Source organism: Poromitra crassiceps (genome assembly GCF_964638095.1).
Source record: "Poromitra crassiceps genome assembly, chromosome: 4".
NCBI classification, from domain to species: domain Eukaryota; kingdom Metazoa; phylum Chordata; class Actinopteri; order Beryciformes; family Melamphaidae; genus Poromitra; species Poromitra crassiceps.
Window position 1 is genome coordinate 17271222 of NC_139626.1, and position 19823 is coordinate 17291044.

The 19823-nt window shown below is 47.4% G+C and overlaps 1 protein-coding gene across 1 annotated transcript; it reads left to right on the plus strand.

Annotated features, from left to right (window-relative positions):
- Positions 1-247: 247 nt before the first annotated feature.
- LOC310775640 (protein FAM13C-like) lies at positions 248-19566 on the plus strand (the record flags this gene model as incomplete). Its single annotated transcript, XM_083635796.1, is given in 12 exon segments — positions 248-446; positions 3987-4356; positions 7573-7580; positions 7583-7710; positions 8352-8433; positions 9511-9601; positions 10195-10315; positions 10887-10970; positions 11145-11240; positions 13105-13355; positions 15822-15923; positions 19443-19566. Coding segments are annotated over 12 exon segments (1656 nt in total).
- Positions 19567-19823: the final 257 nt, after the last annotated feature.

Genomic DNA, 19823 nt, shown 5'->3' on the forward strand with positions numbered 1-19823 from the left:
AAACACACTACCCCTCCACATGGGGTATTTCAGAGGATGGGCACTGGCTAATATCTGGATTACAAGCTCTTCTTTTAATTAGGAACTGCATCTACCTTGCCTTACTGCCCTAGATATTGCCCACTGCAGACATATTGGGCACCAGACCAGACTATCTCCTGGAATACAAGACTCTGTCATCCTCCTGGGACCTGATAAACCTCTGGATTACAAACCCCCCCCTTCCCCCTTTCCCAACCGTCTGGGCATGTTCTGTTTCTGCCTGCAGAGTTCCCTGCTAAAGCTCCAGGCGCTGGAGGTGGGCTCACCGCTGGGCCCATCCCCAGAGGAGAGCCCCTCTGCCCTGGGCAGCAAGGAGCCGAAGAGCCCCTGTGGCCCTGGAGACCCTGGAGGGAAGACGCTGGCTCTCTGCCACAGCTTCCCCGCAGATGAAAACAACCCGCCAGGTAACAAGGAGGACGACTTCTGTTTTACGTTACATCACCATCCACTTTTCTCTACCTCTATTTCTTCTCCTCCTATTGCCTCTATCAATTGTCTCCCTGTCTCTTTCTCTGTCCTAACCATCCTCCCTCTCCCATCTGCATGTCTGTCCTAACCATCCTCCCTATCCCATCTGCATGTCTGTCTCTGTCCTAACCATCCTCCCTCTCCCATCTGCATGTCTGTCTCTGTCCTAACCATCCTCCCTATCTCATCTGCATGTCTGTCTCTGTCCTAACCATCCTCCCTCTCCCATCTGCATGTCTTTCTCTGTCCTAACCATCCTCCCTCTCCCATCTGCATGTCTGTCTCTGTCCTAACCATCCTCCCTCTCCCATCTGCATGTCTGTCCTAACCATCCTCCCTCTCCCATCTGCATGTCTTTCTCTGTCCTAACCATCCTCCCTCTCCCATCTGCATGCCTGTCTCTGTCCTAACCATCCTCCCTATCTCATCTGCATGTCTTTCTCTGTCCTAACCATCCTCCCTATTCCATCTGCATGTCTTTCTCTGTCCTAACCATCCTCCCTATTCCATCTGCATGTCTTTCTCTGTCCTAACCATCCTCCCTCTCCCATCTGTCTTTCTCTGTCCTAACCATCCTCCCTCTACCATCTGCATGTCTGTCTCTGTCCTAACCATCCTCCCTCTCCCATCTGCATGTCTGTCTCTGTCCTAACCATCCTCCCTATCCCATCTGTCTTTCTCTGTCCTAACCATCCTCCCTCTACCATCTGCATGTCTGTCTCTGTCCTAACCATCCTCCCTCTCCCATCTGCATGTCTTTCTCTGTCCTAACCATCCTCCCTATCCCATCTGCATGTCTGTCTCTGTCTTAACCATCCTCCCTCTCCCATCTGCATGTCTGTCTCTGTCCTAACCATCCTCCCTCTCCCATCTGCATGTCTTTCTCTGTCCTAACCATCCTCCCTATCTCATCTGCATGTCTTTCTCTGTCCTAACCATCCTCCCTATCTCATCTGCATGTCTTTCTCTGTCCTAACCATCCTCCCTCTCCCATCTGCATGTCTTTCTCTGTCTTAACCATCCTCCCTCTCCCATCTGCATGTCTGTCTCTGTCCTAACCATCCTCCCTATCTCATCTGCATGTCTTTCTCTGTCCTAACCATCCTCCCTCTCCCATCTGCATGTCTTTCTCTGTCTTAACCATCCTCCCTCTCCCATCTGCATGTCTGTCTCTGTCCTAACCATCCTCCCTCTCCCATCTGCATGTCTGTCTCTGTCCTAACCATCCTCCCTATCTCATCTGCATGTCTTTCTCTGTCCTAACCATCCTCCCTATCTCATCTGCATGTCTTTCTCTGTCCTAACCATCCTCCCTATCTCATCTGCATGTCTTTCTCTGTCCTAACCATCCTCCCTATCTCATCTGCATGTCTTTCTCTGTCCTAACCATCCTCCCTCTCCCATCTGTATGTCTTTCTCTGTCCTAACCATCCTCCCTCTCCCATCTGCATGTCTGTCTCTGTCCTAACCATCCTCCCTCTCCCATCTGCATGTCTGTCTCTGTCCTAACCATCCTCCCTCTCCCATCTGCATGTCTTTCTCTGTCCTAACCATCCTCCCTATCTCATCTGCATGTCTTTCTCTGTCCTAACCATCCTCCCTATCTCATCTGCATGTCTTTCTCTGTCCTAACCATCCTCCCTATCTCATCTGCATGTCTTTCTCTGTCCTAACCATCCTCCCTATCTCATCTGCATGTCTTTCTCTGTCCTAACCATCCTCCCTCTCCCATCTGTATGTCTTTCTCTGTCCTAACCATCCTCCCTCTCCCATGTGCATGTCTGTCTCTGTCCTAACCATCCTCCATCTCCTATTTGCATGTCTCTTTCAAATCATACTAGATTTTCTTCTTGTAACATCTATTTGATGGATGTTTTTCTTATGCACGTGAAGAGGCACACGCTATGAGCTTGGCCCTATTTCTTGGAGTTTGTGTCGAATCCTTAACCCTCGCTGTCTTTACATGCTCTCGTTCTTTACATACTGTCTGTCTTTACATGCCCTCTGTCTTAACCTCTTTGCATTTTGTCCTTTTCTTCCGATGGATCCCTCACTCACTCTGATGTTCTCTGTTCTCTCTGTCTTCCTCCATTGCTGTCCACCCTCTCTCTTCTCTTGTGGTGTCCCTCTCTCACATCTCCTGCTGTCCACCCTCTCTCTTCTCCTGTGGTGTCCCTCTCTCACACCTCCTGCTGTCCACCCTCTCTCTTCTCCTGTGTTGTCCCTCTCTCACACCTCCTGCTGTCCGCCCTCTCTCTTCTCCTGTGGTGTCCCTCTCTCACACCTCCTGCTGTCCACCCTCTCTCTTCTCCTGTGGTGTCCCTCTCTCACATCTCCTGCTGTCCACCCTCTCTCTTCTCCTGTGCTGTCCCTCTCTCACACCTCCTGCTGTCCACCCTCTCTCTTCTCCTGTGGTGTCCCTCTCTCACACCTCCTGCTGTCCACCCTCTCTCTTCTCCTGTGGTGTCCCTCTCTCACACCTCCTGCTGTCCACCCTCTCTCTTCTCCTGTGCTGTCCCTCTCTCACACCTCCTGCTGTCCACCCTCTCTCTTCTCCTGTGGTGTCCCTCTCTCACATCTCCTGCTGTCCACCCTCTCTCTTCTCCTGTGGTGTCCCTCTCTCACACCTCCTGCTGTCCACCCTCTCTTCTCCTGTGGTGTCCCTCTCTCACACCTCCTGCTGTCCACCCTCTCTCTTCTCCTGTGGTGTCCCTCTCTCACATCTCCTGCTGTCCACCCTCTCTCTTCTCCTGTGGTGTCCCTCTCTCACATCTCCTGCTGTCCACCCTCTCTCTTCTCCTGTGGTGTCCCTCTCTCACACCTCCTGTATCATGTGTGACTCATGCTCTGCTGCTGACCCGCCTACAAGACACGCCCCTACCAACACATCCTCAAACTTTAAAGGGACAGTTCACACCCAAATCAAATCCTCTTAAATGCAGCACTATCCTATCCATCGATCGATCGATCATTGGGTCTGGTCTGGGGATTATCTTGAGTAACCGGGTTGCTGTTGAGTTTTTCAAATGCATTTGTTTGGAGTTTTGGGCACCACAAGCTGAGTGCCATCCAGTTCCATGGACCATTGATTGTATTGGCAGGGAGGCAATGGGTCCCATTTTTATAGTCTTTGGTATGACTCGGCCAGGGATCGAACTCACAACCTCCCAGTCTCAGGGCGGACACCCAAACCACAAGGCCACTGAACTGGATCTGTTTCAATGAACAATACATTTAAAGTCATAATCTGCAACGTTTTCATAGAATACATGTAAATGTCTGTTCTGCTGCTATCTGACGAACACAACAGTGATCCAACCTATATTTGCACTGTCTGGTCTAAACAGTCGCTCTTTCCTGGTAAAAACAAACAAACAAACAAACAAAACAAAACAAAAAAACTCCGCACAGGAAGTCATGTGCTTTATAGTTTAAGAAGAATTTCACCCCTCTGTTTTATATTTCTGTCTCCACAGAGCTGCTGACAGTCCTGCCCAGACCGCCGCAGTCACCCAAAAACCTGTCACCCAAACAGCAGCCCCTAACTCCCATCCAGCCGGGCCAGGATGGAGGGACGCCCCCCAGCCCGTACCCCTCACTCTACTCCCCCCAGAACCACTACGCCTACTCCCCCCAGAACCACTCCCCATACTCCCCCCAGAGGAGCAGCCCGGGGGAGGGGGGCGGAGAGGGGGGAGACAGTGACAGAGCAGGGGGGGCTCTGCTCCAGCTCCTGGCAGGCGGACACAGCCCCCTCCCCTCCCCCCGCTCCTCCAGCCCCAGTCTGAGGTTCAACTCTGACCCAGACGCCGCACCCTCCCCTCCTTGCAGCCAGCACTACATGCTGTGAGTGAGTCTCTGTCTGTCTGTCTGTCTGTCTGTCTGTCTGTCTGCCTGTTTGTCTGTCTGTCTGTCTGTCTGTCTGTCTGTCTGCCTGTTTGTCTGTCTGCCTGCCTGCCTGTCTGTCTGTCTGTCTGTCTGTCTGCCTGCCTGCCTGTCTGTCTGTCTGTCTGTCTGTCTGTCTGTCTGCCTGTCTGTCTGTCTCTCTATCTGTCTGTCTGTCTGTCTGTCTGTCTGTCTGTCTGTCTGCCTGCCTGCCTGCCTGTCTGTCTGTCTGTCTGTCTCTCTGTCTGCCTGTCTGTCTCTCTATCTGTCTGTCTGTCTGTCTGTCTGTCTGTCTGTCTGTCTGTCTGTCTGTCTGCCTGCCTGTCTGTCTGTCTGTCTGTCTGTCTGTCTGTCTGTCTGTCTGCCTGCCTGTCTGTCTGTCTGTCTGCCTGCCTGTCTGTCTGTCTGTCTGTCTGTCTGCCTGTCTGCCTGCCTGCCTGCCTGTCTGTCTCTCTATCTGTCTGTATTACATTTGTTAGTCCATAACACAGGGGGATTGCCAGCACTTCATACCAGCTGAAGTCTGCTATGGAGTTGTGCCGGCAACCTCTCTGTGTGTGTTATGGACAAACTTGACCTGTGTTAACTTTCAAGTAGTCTCTCCCCAGAGACTCAAATTGCTGCCCTCTGCATACTACATAATTGGCCACAGAAAGTGAAAATGTCATTTGTCATTTGTGTGGACTTTACGGTCTACTAGTTAAGATGCAGCTACCTTACATCTCTGTGGTGCAACTAAACAAAGACACAACTTTAGTGTCAAACTAACTAGTTTGAACGTAGCAGTTAGTGTGGACTTCACACCCCAACTTAAGAGAGAATTTACATTCAGCTGGTGCAACAGGCTGCAGAGCAGCTTTATGCCCTGTTCCATTTATGTTGGGAATCTCCCGGTTCAAAGGTCAGGAACGGAAAGGACACCACCTGACCTCGGATTCCTTACCCCGATCTCAGAGGATCCTCACCGGCCCCAACCCCAAAATCCACATTGGCAGCTCTGCCCTACAACTGTAGTAAAAATAGTAGTAAATACTGTTACTTCTGTCTTATCTGTGTGATTGTGTCATTTGTGGAGTGGACACGTTGCTACAGTGTTTATGCGCGAAATGCCGCAAAATGCATAGTTATCAACTGTTGAGCTAACAATGGCTAGCCTGGCTAAAGCTAACCCTGGCTGCTTTCCCAACTGTTTTACTGGAACTTGGATCTGATGTCACTCAACTGGGATATTCCACTTCCCAATACAAATGGAACAGGGCAATATTATACAACCAGACCGAGCAGATACAACCCCCCCCCCCCCCCCCCCCTCTCTCTCTCTCTCTCTCTCTCTCTGCCCCTCCCTCTCTGTTCGACCCCTCTCTGTCTGTTGTTGCAGTCTTATATAATCCTCTCCTTCCTCGTCGCTCCTTATTTGTTTCTGACCTGCAGCCTGGAGCCGAGGGTCAGTGTGTGACCCAGTTTGATCACGTCATGGCTGCTGTCTACAGACAGACAAAGAGAGAGAGAGAGAGAGAGAGAGAGAGAGGAGGGAGGCATTGAGAGGGAGAGAGACAGAGAGTGAGAGAGAGGCATAGAGAGCGAGAGAGAGAGAGAGAGGCAGAGAGAGGGAGAGAGTGAGAGAGAGAGAGAGAGAGAGAGGGGCAGGGAGAGGGAGAGATACAGAGAGTGAGAGAGAGGCATAGAGAGAGAGAGAGAGAGAGAGAGAGAGAGAAGCAGGGAGAGGGAGAGATACAGGGAGTGAGAGAGAGGCATAGAGAGAGAGAGAGAGAGAGAGAGAGAGGCAGGTAGAGGGAGAGATACAGGGAGTGAGAGAGAGAGGGGGGCAGGGAGAGGGAGAGAGACAGAGAGTGAGAGAGAGGCATAGAGAGAGAGAGAGGCAGGGAGAGGGAGAGAGAGAGAGAGAGAGAGAGGCAGGGAGAGGGAGAGAGACAGAGAGTGAGAGAGAGAGAGAGAGGCAGGGAGAGGGAGAGAGACAGAGAGTGATAGAGAGAGAGGCAGGGAGAGGGAGAGAGACAGAGAGTGAGAGAGAGAGAGAGAGAGAGAGGCAGGGAGAGGGAGAGAGGCAGAGAGAGAGAGAGAGAGAGAGAGAGAGGCAGGGAGAGGGAGAGAGACAGAGAGTGATAGAGAGAGAGGCAGGGAGAGGGAGAGAGGCAGAGAGTGAGAGAGAGAGAGAGGCAGGGAGAGGGAGAGAGACAGAGAGTGAGAGAGAGAGAGAGAGAGAGAGGCAGGGAGAGGGAGAGAGACAGAGAGAGAGAGAGAGAGAGAGAGAGAGAGAGGCAGGGAGAGGGAGAGAGACAGAGAGAGAGAGAGGCAGGGAGAGGGAGAGAGACAGAGAGTGAGAGAGAGAGAGAGAGAGAGGGAGGGAGAGAGGCAGAGAGTGAGAGAGAGAGAGAGGGAGGGAGAGAGGCAGAGAGTGAGAGAGAGAAGCAGGCAACAATCTCTTTCTTTCAAATCATGTATCTACATATCTTGTCCTTCCATCTTCTTCCTGTCTTGACAAATCATAATAAAATCTGCCAACATTGTGCAGGTTTATAATCTGTTCAGGTTTATAATCTGTTCAGGTTTATAATCTGTTCAGGTTTATAATCTGTTCAGGTTTATAATCTGTTCAGGTTTATAATCTCTTCAGGGTTATGTTGGGAAAAACATTGTAGGCACAAAAATAACTGAATAATACAAACATACATATAAGTAGCCTACATAAAAACACACCTGACTGCAGCTAACATTTACTTTCATTATGATGTATGATGTTTTGTTTTGATGCCTATAGACTCAAATGCTTTCATCACAGCTTCACAGCTCCACAAAACAGCAAACAGACAGTAGTAGAGGATCTGTGACAGCTCAGTCCAGCTTCTGAAGAGAAAACATTGAAATGTCAAATATCACATTCATCATTCTGCTTTAAATGTCACAAGCTCCACTATAAAGGAGAAAAAGATGCCAAATAAGTAATGTGATCAATTAAATGATTTCCTTTTGCTTTTAAAAGCTGGTTTTTTGTGTGTTTTGTGTGTGTGCTCTCCCACTCTCCCTCTCTCTCTCTCTCCCTGTCTTTCTCTCCCTCCCTATATTGTATCTCTCTTTGTCTCTCTTTTCCCTCCCTATCTCTCTCTCCCCCTCTCTCTCTCCTCCCCCGTCGCCCTCTCTCTGTCCCCGTCTCTCCAGGTCTCGGGGCATGGCCGAGAGGAGGGACCAGAAGAAGAGTGTGCTCCCTCCATTGCCCTGCTCTCCCGACATGTGCAGACCCTGAAGAAGAAAGTCAGGAGGTTTGAGGAGCGATTTGAACACCAGATGAACTACAAGGTACCAGCAGACCAGAAGACACACCACAACACAGAACAGCGCTTCTCCACCTGGGCTCCCCAGTAAACAAATTCATTTAAACTTCAACATTCTTTCATTTACTGGGTTGTCAGCAGATGATGGTGGAAACAGTCTTCTAGTGTCAAACTCTGCACAGACATCATTCTGCACAGTGAAGCTCAAAACATCCAACTGAAGGAACAAGAAGAAAAACAGATTTTTGACTTGAGGGGGTCTTTAAGTTGTCTTCAAAAGTCCGGTTTTAGGCGGACTAACGCAATAATTAGATTTTTTTTAACTGCATGTAAGACGTACTGAGTGTTATTTTGCTGTCCTGCTTCAGTCAGCCTCCTGAACTGTGGTCATGTCAGTAGTTAGTGAGTCTGTCTCCCTCTGCTGGTCAAAACAGTGCACAACAGTATTCCTTCACATGACATGACACTGGGTGAGGCTGGATGAATCAGACCTCAGCATCACAAGAATATATGGTTACAGTTGTTTGATCTCTCTATCTCTTTCTCTCTCTCTCTGTGTCTCTCTCCCTCCCTCTCTCTTTCTCTCTCTCCCTCCCTCTCTCTTTCTCTCTCTCTCTCTCCCTCTCTCTTTCTCTCTCTCTCCACCCGTCCCTCCCTCTTTCTCAGCCGTCCCACAATGATAAGAACACCAACCCAGAGATGGTGAAAGTCATGACTGAACTGGGCAAGGCTCACAAACAGCTCAAAGGTCAAACTAATAATACTGTACATGTCTCTCTGTACACGGTGTAGCTGTCTGTCATGTCTCTCTGTACACGGTGTAGCTGTCTGCCATGTCTCTCTGTACACGGTGTAGCTGTCTGTCATGTCTCTCTGTACACGGTGTAGCTGTCTGTCATGTCTCTCTGTACACGGTGTAGCTGTCTGTCATGTCTCTCTGTACACGGTGTAGCTGTCTGCCTGTCATGTCTCTCTGTACACGGTGTAGCTGTCTGTCATGTCTCTCTGTACACGGTGTAGCTGTCTGCCATGTCTCTCTGTACACGGTGTAGCTGTCTGTCATGTCTCTCTGTACACGGTGTAGCTGTCTGTCATGTCTCTCTCTACACGGTGTAGCTGTCTGCCATGTCTCTCTGTACACGGTGTAGCTGTCTGTCATGTCTCTCTGTACACGGTGTAGCTGTCTGTCATGTCTCTCTGTACACGGTGTAGCTGTCTGTCATGTCTCTCTGTACACGGTGTAGCTGTCTGTCATGTCTCTCTGTACACGGTGTAGCTGTCTGCCATGTCTCTCTGTACACTGTGTAGCTGTCTGTAGTACATGTCCCTTTGGTTCAGAAAAGCTAAAGCTAATGTTATGCTAGCGAATTTCAAAGTCAATAACATTGTGTACGTTTGACATACTGTAAATATAATTTACAGTATGTTTGTTTAACAACACAAGCTAGCTATCCAGCCATGTTACCCCCCCCCCAACAAAAAACAACAACAACAAAACGATGAGATAGGCTTTGCTGGCCTGAAGTAGCGAGTTGAATAAGGTTCGTGAATCGAACGTGAGGTTGTAACAAGGGGGTTTGTTCATATATCATTCATAGCCTGATTTATATAACATATTTAAAAAAAAACATTGTTTTTTTTATGACTGTTCAATAATATCCATAAATATTATTTATGGAGTGATAAAAGAGATATCCAAAATACCCTCTGTAAAAACCTTTGGCTCTAATACATCAACAAAATGAAACAAGAATTTTCAATTCTGTGATCATATGAAATGATGTTGTGATGAAAGTCAGTCACATTGAGCCTGATGTCTGTGCAGAGCTGAAGCTGAGGCATTCTGTGTTTGAGTCTGTGGAGCCGCACGGCCAGCAGAGGGAGCCGCGTGGTCAGGAGAGCAGCGAGATCTGCAGGTAACGACAAGACACATTTACTCACTTTTTGGATTGGATTAGATAACTTGTATGAATTAACAGCTGTGACAGCGGTGCTGGTATTGTTTTCACCTCGTGAGTCTGTGTGTTTATAATGTCTGTGGACGGATCTTATCAGCGCGATCGCGTCAAAACCGTGCAAGACGCCGTCACGAAACTTTACGGGCGTGTAGTTGACAGAAAAATGAAGGTTGAGTTCTAAAATGGGTTCAATCCAAGCAAGGGGGCTGGACCCCGGACCCCCCAAACACACACACACACACACACACACACACACACACAGTTCTCAAACCAAAGTTACGCCCTTGCATGCTGTTGTAGTATGGCATGTTACAGCAACCCTGGGCATTATGCAGCCCGGGGGCCAGAACTGGCCCTCATGATGGTTCTGCCTGGCCTAAGACAAACCACCACACCATTTTACCTATGAAGCTTTTTTTCTTTTCTTTTTTTTTTTATTTGTGTGTGTGTCTGCTCGTGTGTGCGCACGTGTGTGTGTGTGTGTGTGTGTGTGTGTGTGTGTGTGTGTGTGTGTGTGTGCGCGTGTGTGTGGGGTGTGTGACCTCCTGCAGGTTGGGCTCCGGCCAGCAGGGGGCAGTGGAGCACAAACCCAGCCTGGAGGAAACCGTGGAGTCTCTGCTCAGACGACTAAGGGAGAAGAGAGAGGCGCTGGGCCTGCCCGACAACATGAAGGTAGGTGTGTGTGTGTGTGTGTGTGTGTGTGTGTGTGTGTGTGTGTGTGTGTGTGTGTGTGTGTGCGTGTGTGCATGCGTGCGTGCGTGCGTGTGTGTGTGTGTGTGTGCGTGTGTGCGTCTGTCTATGATGCAGTAATCCCTTATACCTTTAAATTTACATTAAATCACTTAAACACCCTGGTAAGCAAAATGCACCAAAACCTTTCAACTATATAATTTAGGGTCTTATGTGACTAATTGGAAGCCTCAAAAAGTTGTAGACATTAGTTTCAACCCAAATCCTAAATATTGCCATTTCCCTGTTTTGACTGTTTGCTGAGGCTGGGTTTGAAGTGGGCGGTACTTACGGTGACAATCAAGCATGTTGGACTTCCATAGGCGCCACTCGCTCTTCAATCACGCTGGATGGAATATGCCTCGAGCCACTCGAGCTATAGCCCCTCCCTCAGTTTTCCCTCGTCCATTGCCGGACATGACTGTGACTCAGCCCACTGCACTTGTGGCTTATGTCCCCTAGATGTCACCACAATACTAACCTTATTTTATTAAAGCCGTTATTTGAATTGCAGGAGATGACCCAGGCTCAGATGGTGTTGGAGAAGATCACTCTGCAGAAATGCCTGTTGTACTTTGAGAGTCTGCACGGCCGACCGGTAAGAAGCAGACACAATTCTAGTGTGAGCATAAGGCCCACAAGTTAGTATTTAACAGGCTACTCCAGGCATGAGCCAACAGTTAAACACCTCCAGGATTCCAGCAGTACCTAACAGTGCAATGAGTCAATCTCTCTCTCTAACCCCTCCCACCCCCCTCTCTCCCTATCCCAGGGAACTAAACAGGAGAGAAACCTGGTGAAGCCTCTGTATGACAGATACCAGATGATCAAACATCTCCTGTGTGCCAGCCCAACCATCACCACTATAGTGAGACACGCGCACACACACACACACACACACACACACACACACACACACACACACACACACACACACACACACACACACACACACACACACACACACACACACACACACACACACACACACACACACACACACACACACACACACACACACACACACACACACACACACACACACACACACACACACACACACACACACACACACATAATTCAGGCCGGGCATTTATACCAAGCAGGCCAGGCCAATACGGCGACCAAAGGTCGCAGGCGTGAAAAATTTGGGCCGTTTTAAGCCCAATTTGGGTCATTTGAAGCAAGATTTAGTGAATATAATGCTAACGCGATGATACATGTTACCTATTTGTTCACTAATAGAAACATCAACATTACCTAGATAACTGCAAGTATAATATTGTAGCGATCCAGGTAATTACGTGTAATGTGGTGTTTCCGTGTTTAGCTAGGAACTGATATGTGTGGGTGTGTTCCTGGGGGGAAGGGTGTGTATGTGACCACCCTGTCTGAGGATAGTCAGTCAAGCTGGTAGAGAGCGTTGACTGGACGTGTGTGTAGAGCTAGCAGCGAAGCTACCGCTAGGAGCTGATGTGTAGCCACAGAATAAAAGCCTGTACCAACTTCAAGTCTCCGGTTCCTTGGACGAATACCTGATTCGTTACAATATGAAGAAGTAAAACCAAAAACATGCCTCTGTACAAACGCTTCACAGCAAACTTTATTTAAGGAAGAGTGATCAGATCGTGCATACTGCGTTATTCTCCACAGGCTTAAGAACTACACGTCATAATAACAATAATAATAAACATCAACATATTCTCAGTTTCATTAAACATCTTCCTGTTTAAGCAAGCCCCTAACATTAAACACATGGTAGTGTGTTCTGCTCAAGCTCCAACCTTTGTTTCTGAAAAATTAGGCCAACAATGGTTTTAGTCTCTATAGCCTATAGCCAAGTGTTGAGCAATGCAAAACTCAAGGCTCCAACACAAGAGTCCAGAAATGAGCAGTGGCCTGCCTGGCCTGCTGTTCAGTGAGTGGCCTGACTGCGGGCACACACAAAAAAAAAGAAAATTTTTTTTTTTTTTTTTTTTGCAGGCCAGGCCAGGCCAGGCCACCGGGCATTTGCCCGACGTGCCCGAGATTTCCATCTTCCCGATAGTAAGACGAGATGGATGCCCTTCTCTGTGCGTGCAGTAGAAAGTAGTGATGCACCCCTCCTGCTAGTTAGCTTAGCACAATGACTGGTAGTCTGCAGAATGGGCTAGCTCCTATGTACATGTTGTACTCGTGCATTCACCACGTTATGAAATAATACACTCTGAGTTTCTTGTGAATGAAAAGTGCAGTACAAATCAAATGCATTCTTCTTATTCTTATTCTTATTCTTATTCTTATTCTTATTCTTATTCTTATTCTTATTCTTATTATCATTATAGCAAATACATAGCTGGGACTACTTTCCTGACAAAACCGGAAGTTTCCGGCTATGTATTGTTTCAACAATTAAAATGTCTCGTAATTCTACATTATTATTTCATAGTGACTCACAACATGGACATACTGTAGCTGTTGGAATGTGTATTTGGTGACTTAACGTGTGTATGCTAGCCATTCCCTTGATTTCCAGTCATTGTGCTAAGCTAACTACGCAGCAGGGTGCGTAGCTTTGTATGCGTATGTACAACATATGTCCTTTTCTTTGTAAGAAAAGGACATATATATTCTCGTCTTAGTATCGGGAAGATGGCAAATAGGCAAATCTCCCAAAATGTTGCCGTGTTCCTTTAAAGATGCCAAATTCATGTCAATCTTAAGTGGTTTTTCTCACTGGTTCTGTGTGACAGAAGGAAGAGGAGGGTTCTGATGAAGATTCCCCCGTCTGTCATCGACCGGTTCCGCCCCCCCGCAGAGTGACCCAGGCAGCAGCCAATGAGGAGGACAGCGACCCGCCCCTCCGCAGAGTGACCCAGCCAGCAGCCAGTGAGGAGGACAGTGACCGGGACAGTGACCCCGCCTTCGTGTCCCCGTTGGACGAGGTGAAGGCTGTCCGTCAACAACCTGCTGTCACCATGGCCAATCTGCACGAAGCCTCAAGGTGTGTATGTGTTGCAGAGATGGGGACTTGAACATGTGACTTGGACTCAAGTCACACTTATTTTAGAGCAGGGGGCTTCATGCAATTTGACATATATTCAAAGACTTTGTGGGTTTCATTTTAAAACATCACTAAATCAGTTTTTGTAGCTCAGTAATCTCCCAGCAAGGTGGTGCAGCCACTTCTTTTTCATCCACACCTGGCTACAGTCAGGATTTCAGCTACAAACAATGACATTAAATGACATTCAATTCAATTCAATTCAATTCAATTCAATTCAAACTTTATTCAGAACACAGCTCAGGGGGGTCCATAGCACAACAAACACCAAACACAGAATATAAATATAAAAATAGAGATATAAAAAAGAAACAGATTATAAAAACACAGGCATTACAAGTTATTCCACCATGGTCATTTTACATACAGGCTAAAATGCCAGTGGTTCCACAGTCTGGAAGAGAACCTAACAGAGCTCAAAACAGGGTTGGTTAATGCTAAAATAATACTGTTTGCAGAGTCTGATAACCTGCACATGCATCTGTAACTGAGATTTCATATTACAGCTGAGCAGCTGGGTACACTGATATCTACAAACAAGGAGAACTCCACCGAAAAACAATGCTTATTTATTTCGCACATAATCTCACGCATAACTGAAAACTGTAAACAGTTTTGAATTGCATTCATTTCTGCATGAATGACATCACTGGTCCACAACTGAACTCAAATCAACTCTCAATAACTGTCAAACTAAATGACATCACTGGTCCACAGCTTAACTCAAATCAACTCAATAACTGTCAAACTAAATGAATGTCTGCAAAACTGTTTAAAATGTTCGGATATGTGTGAGATCATGTGCAAAATAAAACTGTTTTTCATTGGTGTGCCTTTAACTGGGGGGTTCCACTGGGCGGAGCCATTGGCGATATAATGAGGAAGCCGGGAAAAGTCCCTTGGTCGCCAAGAGACTCGCTCGCTGGTCCGGTAGTACCGTATCTCCCCGGGTGGGAGAACCCTGGGATCCGGAAAGATTGAATGAGGGACTGGCGCTGGTGACCAACTGGGGGAGAAGTGAGAAGAAGCGGCCCTGCCCGGGGGAAATAAAACAAATGACCCATATAAAATGCGTATAAACTGGACATGAAATTGGACTTTTGCAGCCTAAATTAACACATTTTGAAAATGTAATACCATGGTATTTGTATTGTATGACATTCGGGGAGACAAAGTTGTTTTATCACACGATGCGCAGCAGGTCAGCGAAGCAGCCATCGTGCACAGGTGGAGGTAGGCAGTGTGTTCCTCTCTTACCTCAGAAAAGAATCTTCTCCTTCTCTCTGGCACAAAGAAGAGAAGATACAATAGGTTATGTCGATGTTGCAATTCCTAATGGTCACCACTAGAGGCCAATTACTTCTTAACACTTTGAGTGCCACGGCCCTTGGGCAAAAGGTTGCTTGCTGTGCCACATAGGCCGCAATGCATTTTAAAACAGTCATATCATTTCTTTAATAATTACTATGTAAACACTGAACACGCACAAATAACGATGAGACTCTCTTCTATCACCTGCAAAAAAAAGTTTATTGATCCCATTTTCCGTTCTTTAGTTATGAGCCGGAGAAGATAGCTTGACTGAAGCAAAAACATCCCTTTTTTTCTACGAGCTGAGATAATGAGCCTTTTGTGAAATTAAACATTTCAAGCACATCACTGACTCTGAACCTAATTTTCTGATGTCTGGGTCTGTCTGGGTGAAGTGTATGCTGCTCTGCGTGCCCCACCTCCCCCCCTCCTCCTCCCCCCCCCCCCCCGTTGTGGGAGGAGTGTCTCTCTGCTCTGCTCGGCTGCTTTGCGTGTGCTCAGCACTGAAAAAGTCCGCTAGATCCAGCTTTTTTACAGCCGCGTGTACCAGCTCCCATGCTTCGAGTTGAGAATAATAACAAATCCACGGCTGATCATGCGAATGGGTGTTGCAGCGGACACGGAGGCTGTTGCAGCGGACACCGAGGTGCTCAATTGTGATAGCAGATTGGCTGCTGCAGGGGCACAGCTAAACGTTATGCTTCAATGAAGCAGCTGCATACGGACGGATGCGATGCGATTTCCTTTTTCCCCAATGACTTCTTCTGTGTTTTACTCCACGTTCTCTCATCTGGAGAGCGCTGTCGCCACCTAAGGGTTCTGTAAAATAGGTTAGACACATTCAATAGCTCTCATATTGTAAGAGGCGATGTAAGAAGCTGAGATGGACACCCCCCCGTCAAAAAAACAATTTCGAGTTATTGACGCCATTTGGCGTCGCTGGCACTCTACGGTAAATTTCTAATGACGCCATATGGCGTCGCTGGCACTCAATGTGTTAATGGCCATTATTGATTTATTTTTTACTTTTTTCTGGTGATTGTTTACCCTCCTTTTGATTGAGCCCCGCCTCACTGATTTCCTCCCAACCACCAGGTGTCAGCTGCTGCAGAGTCTGAGGGAGACGAGGCAGGAGAAGAAGAGGCGGCGCAAAGGCCTGCGGGAGTTTGAGGAGGAGTTTTACCGACAGACTGGAAGGTGAGAGCAGAGATGGAAAAAGTACACACATACTGAAGTAGAACTGTAGAAGTACAGTTACTTGTATAAAAAAAAGACAAAGTACTGATTCAACTAGTTTACTCAAATAAAAGTTAAAAAAAAAAAAAGGTGAAAGTGCAGGCTCTGAAATGTAATAAAGTATAAAAGTAAAAAAATATTTCTACCGTCTGTTTCTGTGCAAAGCTAAACTGAAACTAACTTCATATTAATTTAATTCAAAGACTATTCAACTTAAAAGATCCCCTCCAAACATGTTTTATGATGTATAAAGACTAAACGAGGGATCAGCCAATCAGCTTGTTGCTAAACAAACGGCTTACTGGGTTTAACTTTATAATGGGACCCTATAGAGTCAGCCTTGAGTGTCTCACTCTAGCCGGCTGTGCTGTTTACAAATTCACTTCATAACTGTGACAGTTGATACAACTTTAACACGACATACATTATACAACAAACTCTTGAGCTACTTCTGCTCTCACTCAGAATGTAAAAATATAAGCGATGTCATGTATAGTTTTTGAGATATTAACGTTTGGCACCACTCACACTAGTTAACTGCTGCGGGGTTCTGCATTTCCGAGGGAATCAGGGGGATTGTGATGTCACGCTGATTCATCCAATACCTGGATTAATAATTTGTGTGGTATGGTTTTTCCACAAAAAAGGCGCACATAAACTGGGACAGCACGAGATGAGAGAGACAGACAAACATTACATAATTTTTGTCTGTCGTGCATTAAAACTAAAGTAACTAGCCTGTTTTGAAAATGTAAGCAGTATAAAGTAGCCTGCAGATATTTGTGTTAAAATGTAGGGAGTAAAAGTAAAAAGTTGTCAGAAAAATAAATACTCTATAAAGTACAAATACCTGAAAATCCTACTTAAGTACAGTACCAAAGTATTTGTACTTAGTTACTTCCCATCTCTGAAGGTGTGAGGGAGGGAGAGAGAAAGAAAGACAGAGAGTGAGAGGCTCTGCGTCTGATATTTTCCCTTTTCAGACAGTGATCAGGTGTCTCCACAAATAGTTAAAAAGGTCCAGTGACCTTCCAGTGAGTGGATTTCTGAAGGTTGTGTTCAAGCCACCTCAGGAGGTTCCATTTGTTTTTGATCCAGTGCTAACAGGAAACTGATATTAAAGTTAAAGTGTCAAGTTGTCAAGTGATATTATTTTGTTTCCAGACTGATATTTTAGTGACATTTTCTCACTAGGCCTACTGGCAGATAATCTGCTGGTTTCAGTCAATTTCACTTCTTTCAAGAAGTCATCATAAAACCACCAAGTCCCCCATTCAAACACTTCAAGTCCCCCATTCAAACACTTCAAGGCTAAATGTCAGCTGTTCCTCACGGATATCATTTTTAAAGTTTCCTCGGTGTCTGGATTTTGGATCTAGTCCTCATTTATCAAGTTACTGTTTTCCTGATTTTCATATTCCTGCTCCACATCGCTGGTTTATATTTTATATTGACTAGAAATATTGTGCACTTCGCATGCTCATTAGTGCTCGCCTGTAGCTCGCATGCTTCACATGCTCATTAGTGCTCGCCTGTAGCTCGCATGCTCATTAGTGCTCACCTGTAGCTTGCATGCTTCACATGCTCATTAGTGCTCGCCTGTAGCTCGCATGCTTCACATGCTCATTAGTGCTCGCCTGTAGCTCGCATGCTCATTAGTGCTCACCTGTAGCTTGCATGCTTCACATGCTCATTAGTGCTCGCCTGTAGCTCGCATGCTCATTAGTGCTCACCTGTAGCTTGCATGCTTGACATGCTCATTAGTGCTCACCTGTAGCTCGCATGCTTGACATGCTCATTAGTGCTCGCCTGTAGCTGGCATGCTTCACATGCTCATTATTGCTCGCCTGTAGCTCGCATGCTTCACATGCTCATTAGTGCTCGCCTGTAGCTCGCATGCTTCACATGCTCATTAGTGCTCGCCTCTAGCTCGCATGCTCATTAGTGCTCACCTGTAGCTTGCATGCTTCACATGCTCATTAGCGCTCGCCTGTAGCTCGCATGCTCATTAGTGCTCGCCTGTAGCTCGCATGCTTCACATGCTCATTATTGCTCGCCTGTAGCTCGCATGCTTCACATGCTCATTAGTGCTCGCCTCTAGCTCGCATGCTCATTAGTGCTCACCTGTAGCTTGCATGCTTCACATGCTCATTAGCGCTCGCCTGTAGCTCGCATGCTCATTAGTGCTCGCCTGTAGCTCGCATGCTTCACATGCTCATTAGCGCTCGCCTGTAGCTCGCATGCTCATTAGTGCTCGCCTGTAGCTCGCATGCTTCACATGCTCATTAGTGCTCACCTGTAGCTCACATGCTTCACATGCTCATTAGTGCTCGCCTGTAGCTCGCATGCTTCACATGCTCATTAGTGCTTGCCTGTAGCTCGCATGCTCATTAGTGCTCGCCTGTAGCTCGCATGCTTCACATGCTCATTAGTGCTCGCCTGTAGCTCGCATGCTCATTAGTGCTCGCCTGTAGCTCGCATGCTTCACATGCTCATTAGTGCTCGCCTGTAGCTCGCATGCTCATTAGTGCTCGCCTGTAGCTCGCATGCTTCACATGCTCATTAGTGCTCGCCTGTAGCTCGCATGCTCATTAGTGCTCGCCTGTAGCTCGCATGCTTCACATGCTCATTAATGCTCGCCTGTAGCTCGCATGCTCATTAGTGCTCACCTGTAGCTCGCATGCTTCACATGCTCATTAGTGCTCGCCTGTAGCTCGCATGCTCATTAGTGCTCGCCTGTAGCTCGCATGCTTCACATGCTCATTAGTGCTCGCCTGTAGCTCGCATGCTCATTAGTGCTCGCCTGTAGCTCGCATGCTTCACATGCTCATTAGTGCTCGCCTGTAGCTCGCATGCTCATTAGTGCTCGCCTGTAGCTCGCATGCTTCACATGCTCATTAGTGCTCGCCTGTAGCTCGCATGCTCATTAGTGCTCACCTGTAGCTCGCATGCTTCACATGCTCATTAGTGCTCGCCTGTAGCTCGCATGCTCATTAGTGCTCACCTGTAGCTCGCATGCTTCACATGCTCATTAGTGCTCGCCTGTAGCTCGCATGCTCATTAGTGCTCGCCTGTAGCTCGCATGCTTCACATGCTCATTAGTGCTCGCCTGTAGCTCGCATGCTCATTAGTGCTCACCTGTAGCTCGCATGCTTCACATGCTCATTAGTGCTCGCCTGTAGCTCGCATGCTCATTAGTGCTCGCCTGTAGCTCGCATGCTCATTAGTGCTCACCTGTAGCTCGCATGCTCATTAGTGCTCACCTGTAGCTCGCATGCTTCGCATGCTCATTAGTGCTCGCCTGTAGCTCGCATGCTCATTAGTGCTCGCCTGTAGCTCGTATGCTCATTAGTGCTCACCTGTAGCTCGCATGCTCATTAGTGCTCGCCTGTAGCTCGCATGCTTCACATGCTTGCCTGCTTTGTGCGGAACCCCTCGCCTTATTATAGTAGTGAGATCTGTTCTTATGTTTACTGACAGAACCTGCCAAAAAGAGGATCGTACCCCCATGTCGGAGGAATACCAGGAGTACAAACAGCTCAAGGCCAAACTCCGCCTGCTGGAAGTCTTGCTCAGCAAACAGGAAGTCACTGAAACCCTGTGAGAGTAACAGATGCCACCTCCGATACGTGTTCCTGTACTTCTGCTCCAAAGTGTTCCACGGAGAATTTCTGGTGTGATCTTAAGCACCGGTACACTTAAGGAAAAAGGGACTCTGATCTACCCTTTTACCCTTAAGTGTACACTTACACTACACTTTGTGAGAGTACCGTTATGCAAGCACTTAAGTGCACACTTGCACCCTTGGGAGTACACTCGTATCCTTGAGAGAGAAACAGGAGACTATACCTAAGTTCACAC